The sequence below is a fragment of the Lycium barbarum genome, chromosome 4 (assembly GCF_019175385.1).
Source record: "Lycium barbarum isolate Lr01 chromosome 4, ASM1917538v2, whole genome shotgun sequence".
In the NCBI taxonomy this organism is placed as follows: Eukaryota; Viridiplantae; Streptophyta; class Magnoliopsida; order Solanales; family Solanaceae; genus Lycium; species Lycium barbarum.
In genome coordinates this window covers 75,586,145-75,596,478 of record NC_083340.1, presented here as the reverse complement: position 1 = coordinate 75,596,478, position 10,334 = coordinate 75,586,145, and the positions used below count along the sequence as shown (strand labels likewise).

Here is a 10,334-nt window from a genome sequence, read left to right as displayed (position 1 = left end):
GGGAAGTTTGACAATTCCAAAGCTAGTACTGTTCAAAAGTCAGCCTAGCATAAGCAAAATAGATCAAATTTCTCTACTGCTAGCACTCCAAGCTATGGCCAAGGTAAGACTCGTATACCCACTTGTGCACAATGTGGAAAGAATCACTCTGGTACTTGTAGGAGAGCTTCTGCTGCTTGTTTTAATTGTGTGAGCTTCGATCATAAAGTGAAGGATTGTCCTAATCCTAACCCTACTTCTTCTCCACGTACGGAAGGCTCAGTTCAGAAACCTATTACCATTCCTTCTCAAGGGAATAGAGGTGCAAGATCTAGAACCATGCAAACAGCAAGTGCAGGTGGATCCAATCAAGCTAGTGGGTCAAGAGCTACAGCACAAGCTTATTCTATGAGACAGAGGGATGACTAAGATGGAGCAGACGTGGTTGTTGGTAAATTCCACTTATTTGGCTTACGTGTTGTTACATTATTTGATCCTAGTTCTACACATTCCTATGTTTTCTCATCATTGGTTTTTCCAAAAATGTCAAATCTGTGAGACTTGATTGTGGTGTGCTTGTCCAATGTCCTTTGGGTCAACAGGTTGTTTGTAATCAAATCTATCGAGGTTGTCCCTTGGTGATTCAAAATCTAGTCTTCCTTGCTGATTTCGTTGAAATGCCTTTCCAAGACTATGATGTTATCATCGGTATGGATTGGCTTCATAGATACCATGTGGTTGTTGATTCTAGGTCGAAGCATGTGACCTTTAGAGCTCCTTCATTTTCACACATCATTGTTCAAGGTGACAGATCATTGACATCTAATATTATCTCTGCGGTTGTGGCAAGAAAGATGGTTAGTCAGGGTTGTGAAGCTTATCTTGCTCATATATTTGATACACACCTGGAAAGTCCAAGCCTTAAGGATATACCATTGGTATGTGAATTTCCCGATGTTTTCCCTGAAAATCTTCTTGGATTGCCCCCGGAAAGGGAAGTTGAATTGCCTATAAAGGTTATTCCTGGAACTACTCCTATTTCTATAACTCCTTATCGAAGGGCTCCAGCAGAATCGAAGGAGCTGAAAAATCAATTGCATGAACATCTTGAGAAAGGTTTTATTCGCCCAAGTGTTTCTCCCTAGGGAGGGAGCTCCTGTTTTATTTGTGAAAAAGAAAGATGGAACTCTTAGGCTTTGTATTGATTACCGACAACGTAAAAAGGTAACAATTGAGAATAGATATCCACTGCCTAAGATTGTTGATTTATTTGACCAGCTAAAGGGTGCTAGGTTGTTCTAAAAAATTTACTTAATGTCTGGGTATTACCAACTACAGGTAAGTGAACAAGATGTCCCTAAAACTGCCTTTAGGACTCGGGATGGTCATTATGAATTCTTGGTGATGCCATTCGGGTTGACAAATGCTCCTGCGACATTCATAGATCTGATGAATCGCGTGTTTAAGCCTTATCTCGATCAATTTGTGGTGGTCTTTAGATATGACATTTTAATATATTCCAAGAATAGTGAAGATCATGAAAAGTATCTCAGGATTGTTTTGTAAATTTTGGAAGAGAAAAGGCTTTATGCTAAGCTTTCCAAATGTGAATTTTGGCCTGGTGAAGTGGCTTTTCTGGGACATGTTGTGTCAACTGAAGGTGTGAAGGTGGATCCTAGTAAGATTCAAGCTATTGTTGAATGGAAACCACCTAAAAGTCCAACTGAAGTAAGAAGTTTCTTGGGCTTAGCCGGATATTATAGAGGGTTTGTCAAAGGCTTCTCCATTATAGCCTCTCCTGTGACTAAACTCTTGAGGAAGGATGTCAAGTTTGTATGGGATGACAAATGCCAAGAGAGCTTTGAAAAGCTCAAATCCTTATTGACACAAGCTCCTATACTTACTCTTCCAACTGAAGGGAAAGAGTATGTGATATATAGTGATGCTTCTCATCATGGTTTGGGTTGTGTTCTGATGCAGGAAGGGAAAGTGGTTGTGTATGCCTCTCGAAAATTGAAACCATATGAATTGAACTATCCTACTCATGACCTTGAGCTCACTGCCGTAGTGTTTGCTTTGAAAATTTGGAGGCATTACTTATATGGCAAAAAGTGTCACATATTTACTGATCATAAGAGTTTGAAGTACTTGGGTACACAGAAAAAGTTGAATTTGAGACAACGTAGATGACTTGAACACATTAAAGATTATGATTGCACGATTGATTATCATCCGGGTAAATCCAATGTGGTGGCAGATGCTCTAAGTCACAAAGCCTTTGCTAGTTTATCTCTAAGTCATTTGCCTTTTTTCTTAAATTAAGAGCCATGAATGCTTGTCTTGCATTTAATTTTGATGGCTCTATTGTTGATAGTTTGCAAGTCAAGCCAGTTCTACTTGAACAGGTGAAAGAAGCACAGAAGTTAGATGAGAAGTTTGTGAAATTGATCAAAGAAGTTCAAACTGGAGGAAAGCTTGATTTTAAATTAAGGGAGGATGGTGTTATATTTTATCGAAATAGGTTATGTGTTCCTAAAGATGACAACTTGAGGAAAGAAATTTTGAATGAAGCACATACTTCACCATATGCAATGCATCCTGGAGGTACTAAAATGTACCAAACCATCAAAGAACACTACTGGTGGAATGGTATGAAGCAAGACATTGCCTAATTTATTTCTAAATTCTTAGTTTGTCAACAAATAAAAGCCGAGCATCAAGTCCCAACTGGTTTGTTACAACCCTTACCGATACCTTAGTGGAAATGGGAAAGGATAACTATGGACTTTGTTTCTGGGCTTCCACGCACTCAAAGATATCATGATGAAATTTGGGTTATAGTTGATAGGCTAACCAAAAGTGGTCATTTTCTGGTCATCAAAATGGACTACCCACTTGAACGTTTAGCAGAATTGTAGGTTAATGAGATTGTGAGGCTGCATGGAGTTCCTATTTCTATTGTATCTGACCGTGACCCAAGGTTTACATCTAGATTCTGGACTAGCTTTCAAGAAGCTTTGGCACTAGGTTGAACTTTAGTACTTCTTTCTATCCTCAGACAGACGGCCAGTCCGAGAGGGTGATTCAAATCCTGGAAGATATGCTTCAAGCTTACATTATGGAAGTTGAGGGTAGTTGGGACAGACACCTAGCCTTGATAGAATTCTCTTACGATAACAGCTACCAATCAAGTATTGGCATGCCTCCCTACGAAGCATTATATGGGAGAAAGTGGAGAAATCCTCTTTGTTGGAGTGAAGTTGGTGAAAGAAAATTTGTTGGTCCTGAGATTGTGCAACAACCTGAAGATAAGGTAAAAATCATCAAGGATCGTCTAAAAATTGGGCTGATCTTAAGAGGCGTGAAATTGAACATCAAGTGGGAGATAAGGTATTTTTAAGGTTTCTCCATGGAAGAAGATTATGAGGTTTGGCCAAAAAGGAAAACTTAGTCCTCGATTTATTGGACTATATGAAGTATTTGAGAGAGTTGGTCCAGTTGCATATAAACTAGCTCTTCCACCAGAGTTAGATAAGATCCACAATGCCTTCCATGTTTCTATACTTAGAAGATATCGCTCAGATCCATCTCTTGTTCTTCCTGTTAAATCCATTGAGGTCAGCCCTGACTTGACATATGAAGAGGAACCTATCCAAAACTTCACGCATGAGACAAAAAACCTTAGAAACAAGAAAATCCCATTAGTAAAAGTCCTTTGGAGAAATCATTTTGGCAAAGAGGCCACCTGGCAGCGAGAAGAGGATATGCGAATTCAATATCCCCATTTGTTTTGAGACTAGCATAAGGTAAATTTTGGGACGAAAGTTTTTAAGGGGGAGAGAGTTGTAACACCCCAATAGTTTTTTTTTAGCGAATACTTGAATTTTCGATTTATCATATCTTGATAGTAAGGGTATATTTTACTTTGCACTTCCTGAATGTGAACTTGACGACATTTGAAACTTGTTTGAAGCGTTATGGTGTAGTTATGTAAGATACTACTATTATTATCTTAGTAAATTATTTGATGGATTAGATAGATATTTATAAAAGTGGGCAACCCCTTTTTATTTTATTTTATTATTTTTCATCCTTATCTTAATAAGTAAGATATGTACAGTTTTGGCTCTTATCCTCTCCACCACCACTCCAATTTCGTTTTCTCCAAGGAAACAAGACACCAAAACCTCTATCCTCTCATAATATTCATCCTCTAAATCAATCATCAAGACTTGCTTTGGTTGAGCCCCAAGCAACTCCACACGATTGAGGTAAGTTACAAACCCGTTTTTGGACTGGACTGCTGTTAGTGTTTTCAGTATAATTACTTGTATAAAGCTTAGTTTTAAGTGATTCAAGATGTTATAGAAAGCTATTTCATATCCCTACAACTTTCGTTCAAGCTCCAAAACCCAGGTTTGATTGTATTTACTCGAAAAGGGGTGATGAAGAACAGGGCAGGTGCTGCCCAGATTTCTGTTTTGCAAACCCTACATGTACTGCTGTTAGTATTTTGAGCATATCATTTTCTACGAAACTGCTATAGGAGTGATTCGAATTTCTTTGAAACCCCAAGACAAATATATACAACTTTAATTAAGGCCACAAAGTCTATTTTTGCCGTTTAACCCTTTGAAACGGAGCGACAGTACAAGATAATAGTATTGTCCAGAATTCCCTGTTTTGATAGTTTAGGCTAATTTTCACTGATTTCATGTTTAGTTTCGACGTGCTGAAACTATTGAACTTAAGTAGATATTTGACTGTTTATTTAAGGTATATATTCTCTTGTACAATCTAAGAGGAATTGTTTGACGAAGTGGACTTTGGTTGGTCTATGGCGTAGACGATTTGAACTCCTTGAGTTGTTGTAGAACTTGTTGTGTGCTAAAACGCCAAGGTTTGTGTATAAACTTGAGCTTGAAATATCTTTATTTTATGGAATTTTTGAAGTAGCTTGATGGGTTGTTTCCTTACTCTTCATCTTATATCATTGTATGGTTATTATCTCAAGTATTGCAAAACATTCGCTAAATCGCCCACTTGTACGAATTGCTTGATCATTTTACATTCTTGCTGGGACTTTGTGCTTCTTGTTGTGGTGACTTTTTCATCGATATCGGCATGCCTCTCGATTCGGATCTTGCCCATCTTTACTTTGGATTTACATTTCGTCTTGATGATGGATTTTCATCCATTTTTTAGTACTAGTGGAAAGCCACTTTCAACATGGCTCTTGATTCTCTTGACTATTGGGTGACGACCCTTCTTGATTTGGGGTTCGGTCCGTCTTGATATTGATTGTGCTTGGTGTGATGGCATGACGTACATATTGGGCGAAATTGGTTAATTGACAAACTCTCTTGAATTGAAGTATAAGCTTTCTTGATACTTGAACCTTCGAATATTGATTTCCACATATGGAAACTCTTTAAGGTTTTGATGTTTGATACCTTGATATACTTGTTTACTTGATTTATTGTTATCTTATTTAGCTACCTACGACGGATATGGGAATTGGAGAATCTAATGGCTCACAGCCCAAAGTTTATACACCACTAAGCTTTATGCTTAGTGATAGTTGTTTTATATCGTAGGTAATGTACGGGAAGAGATTTGAAGATGGCCATTTGGAGTAGGCTTTTTGGGAGCCTTAGTGAAGATCACATTTGCATATGCATCTAGGTCTTGTAAAATTTTTGGGACTTGTATGAAATTTTAGAGGCTTGTTGGACCCAAGATCATATGCTTGTAACTTGAACTTGGTGGCTTGTTTTGCTATTTTAGGGTGTGCTTCCAACCCAAGTCATGCCATGTGCTGGGTTTACATTTTGTCTTGTAATTATGTTCAAAGGAAGCTACTAGTTTTTGTGATAATCGCCAGTTTGAGTTTCGTGTATCCTATGGACCCGCAGTGGTGTTGATTTGAAAATATAAATTTAAAAACGAAGTTGCTTAAATGTGTTGACTATTTGAGAAGGGCATTACCATTTTAAATTGATACTCTAATATTTTATTTCACCTAAGAAATTTTTCGGAGGGTACAATGGAAAAAAGAACGTCACATTTTCAACCCTTTTTCCTATTTTATTTCCGCTATTAAATATTTTTGTGAATATCTTTTGGCATCTATTTCTTCCAAACGTTGTAAGTGTGAAATTAGCTTTTATTACGTAAGTAGTATCCTCCCAACGGGGATGCTACATGTTTCCAGACGTGCTTCCAGGTCTCCTGCCAGAGTGAGAAATTGACTTCAGTGTAGATGTACTACCTAGTACTCAGTCGATATCCATCCCTCCTTATAGGACGGCCCCTGCTGAGTGGAAGGAGTTGTAGGAATAGTTGAAAGATCTACTAGAGAAGGGCTTTATCAGACCTAGTACGTCACAGTTGGGAGCCCCAGTATTGTTTGTAAGAACAAATGATGGTTCGCTACAGATGTGTATCAACTATAGGCAGTTGACTAAGGTGACAATTAAGAATAGGTTTCCACTTCTGACGATAGATTATTTATTTGATCAACTGCAGGGTGCTAGATATTTCTCGAAGATAGACTTGAGGTCAGGTTATCACTAGGTCAGGATCAGAGGGAAGGACATTCCGAAGACAGCATTTAGGACTAGATATGGTCATTTCAAATTCCTTGTTATGTCTTTCGGGTTGAATCATGCTCCAGCTGTATTCATAGACCTGATAAATCGCATATTCAGACCCTTCCTAGACCTTTTCGTGATTGTGTTTATAGACGATATTCTGGTTTATACTCAATCAGACACTGAGTATGCAGATCATTTGTGTGCGATACTCAGAGTCCTTTAGGACCAAAAGTCGTATGCGAAATTCTCCAAATGTGAATTCTGGCTAAACTCTGTGGCTTTCCTAGGGCATTTTGTTTCAGATGAGGGAATCAAAGTGGATACTCAGAAGATAGAGGTTGTGAAGACTTGACCTCAACCCACGAAGCCGACAGAGGTTCGTAGTTTCCTGGGTTTAGCAGGGTATTACAGAAGATTTGTGGAGGGCTTCTCTTCTCTTTCTTCCCCATTAACGAAGTTATCTCAGAAGGCAGCCAAGTTCTAATGGACAGATGCTAGCGAGCGGAGTTTTCAGGAATTGAAAGATAGGTTGACTTCAGCACCAGTCTTGGCGCTTCCGGATGGATCCGAGGGTTATGTTGTCTATTATGATTCTTCGAGGGTCGGATTGGGTTGCGTACTGATGCAGCACGAAAAGGTGATTGCTTACGCTTCTAGATAGCTCAGGAAGCATGAGAAGAACTACCCGACTCACGACCTAGAGTTAGCAGCCGTGATTAATGCAATTAAAATCTGGAGACATTACTTATATGGCGTTTATGTTGACTTCTATATATATCATAAGAGTCTTCAGTATATCTTCAAGCATAAGGAGCTAAACTTGCGGCAGAGGCGGTGGTTAGAATTGCTGAAAGATTACGACGTTGATATTTTATAACCCCCGGGGAAAGCAAATGTGGTAGCAGATGCCCTCAACCGCAAATCTATGGGTAGTTTAGCATACCTGCGGGCTGGAAAAAGGGAGTTGGCTCATGAGTTTCTTCAGCTAGCTAATTTGGGGGTCAGAGTGATAAATTCAAGAAATACGAGAGTTACTATTCAGACTATAGCAACATCATCATTAGTAGCTGAGGTAAAAGGGTGTTAGTATTAAGACCCTTCATTGACCTATTACAAGGATACAGCTCCACAAAATAAGAAATCACCATTCGGGATTACTGGAGATGGAGTACTCAGGTATCGAGGTTAGACGTGTGTACCCGATGTTGCGGGGTTACGTCAGAAGATTATGGCGGAGGCTCATTCCTCCCGCTATTCTATCCATCCAGGGTCAACAAAGATGTATCGCGACATCAAAAAGGTTTATTAGTGGGATGGAATGAAGAAGGATATAGCAGGGTTCGTGGTCCAGTGTCCTAATTGTCAACAGGTAAAGATTGAACATCAGAAGCCCGACAGATTATTACAGGCTATGGATATTCTGACTTGGAAGTGGAAAGTAGTTAATATGGATTTTATTTCGGGCCTACCCCGGGCTCAGTGTAGGTTTAATTCTATATGGGTAATTGTTGATAGACTAACAAAATCAACACATTTTCTACCTGTTAGGACTACTTACTCCGCCGAGGATTATGCAAAGCTTTATATTAAAGAGATAGTCCGACTTCATGGTGTTCCTGTATCCATTATCTTCGACAGGGGTTGCAGTTTGCGACAAACTTTTGGAGATCCTTTCAGGAGGGTTTGGGGACTCAAGTGAATCTTATCACAGCATTTCACCCCCAGACAAATGGACAGGCTGAGTGCACTATTAAGACCCTTGAAGATATGTTAATGGCATGTGTGCTATATTTTGGAGGTAATTGGGATGACCATTTACCACTTATTGAATTTGCATACAATAATAGTTACCACTTCAGTATTCAGATGGCCCCGTTTGAAGCTATATATGGGAGAAAGTGTAGATCACCAATTAGATGGTTTGAAGTAGGAGAGACGAAGCTAGTAGGGGAAGATCTAATCCAGCAAGCAGTGGAGAAAGTTAAGCTTATTCAGGATAGATTATTAACAGCCCAAAGTCGACCGAAGTCTTACACGGATAATCGCCGACGAGACTTGGATTTCCAAGTTAATGACTGGGTATTCCTGAAGGTGTCACGAATGAAAGGAATTATGAGATTTGGTAAGAAACGTAAGCTTAGCCCTCGATACATCGGACCCTACAAGATTGTACGCAAAGCAGGCCAAGTAGCCTATGAGTTAGATCTACCTTCAGAATTAGGGACAGTCCATCTTGTCTTTCGTGTGTCAATGCTTCATAAGTGTGTTGGAAATCCTTCTAGAGTGGTACCTGTGAATGATGTCCAGATGACTGAGCAACTATCCTACGAAGAAGTTCCCATTGCAATCCTGGATAGACAAGTTCGGAGGCTAAGAACTAAAGATGTAGACTCAGTTAAAGTTCTTTGGAGAAATAATAATAGGGAAGAAATGACTTGGTAAGCTGAAGACGATAAGAAGTCTAGATACCCACATTTGTTTCCATTCCCAGAAGAAGTTCAGACAGAGACACCCTTGTCTTCAGGTGCGTAATGCTTTTCTTTTTATAGTTTCTTGGTCATGTGGGGCTATTATTGTCGTCGTTGTTGGAGCCCTGTAAGGCAATGTATATTTTGGATTATTGTGACAGGATGGTAGTGGTACAATTACAAAGGAAGCTCTACCAAAACTTCCATAGAATCTCCGAGAGTTTAACATTCGAGAACGAATGTTTTTAAAGAGAGGAGAGAATGTTACACCTCAAAATTTTTCGCGTAGTTTGCGTCGTGAGTAAAGAAGTGTAAGCTCGATGAGGTCATGGAACCCTTATAAGGTTAAGGAATACTCTTAACAAGTGTTAACCAAGTTTCTAAAGGTTTCAGGATCAAGCAAATCGAAGAAAATAAGTTTGTTGAAAATTAGGGAAATTTGGCAAAGTTTTGGATAGAAACTTTGGGTCAACTTCAGAGAGGTATATCTCCTGGTATATCAGGAGTTTTAAGGTGTTTCGAGAGCCTAAAATGAAGTTCGTCGAGTGTAGTTTCCAACACAACAAACCATTCATCAGTGCGATATCGGAGTAGGGAGTTATGGGCATTTTAAAATGGACCCCTGGAAGCCCGCGAACCTATGCAAAAATTCTAGAAGCCACTTAAAAGGCTCACCAAATTCGGCCCACCAGCCCACCCGATTTTGGACCACTATTTATACCCCCATTAGTCACCTAAATTACCTTATTTTTCACCATTTCTCATCCCCACACTTCTATAGAACCTCCCACAACATTCATCCAATATTCTTACACCAAAACATAACAAATTTAAGAGTTCCTACATCAAATTAGGCTCGGGTTTGTAAGATTAACAACGAATCTTGCCGAATCAAAGAAGGGCCACGAATTTGGGACTCATATTTTCACCAAAATAGAACCTTCTAGACCCTAGGAGCTCTCTCCAACACTCCAAACCATTCCAAATCAAATCAAGAGAAGATCAAGCCATAAAATCCTTAACTAGTTCATGGAAGGAGCTTGTTTGTACTTCTAATTGAAGTTGTGGTGGATAAGATTTAGGGTGAATTGTGTGAGGTGAAGTTCTTCAAGTTATAAGGTATGTTTTTCATCTTTATTTTGATGCTAAGTCATTTCTTTTTAGGATTTTAATGGCTTAAAGTAAAGAAAAACATGGCATAAAGGCCGTAGATAGATATGTTGATATTGCTGGCTTATGGACTGATTTGCGAAGGAAGTTTCAGACTAATTTGTATATGTTTATCATGTAG

At 39.1% G+C, this 10,334-nt stretch overlaps 1 protein-coding gene across 1 annotated transcript; it reads left to right on the top strand.

Moving 5' to 3' along the window:
• Positions 1–656: 656 nt before the first annotated feature.
• LOC132637553 (uncharacterized) lies at positions 657–3,773 on the top strand. Its single transcript, XM_060354623.1, has 5 exons — positions 657–1,095; positions 1,556–2,048; positions 2,354–2,480; positions 3,038–3,292; positions 3,381–3,773. The coding sequence occupies exons 1-5, from the start codon at positions 657–659 to the stop codon at positions 3,771–3,773; spliced, it is 1,707 nt and encodes a 568-aa protein (XP_060210606.1).
• Positions 3,774–10,334: the final 6,561 nt, after the last annotated feature.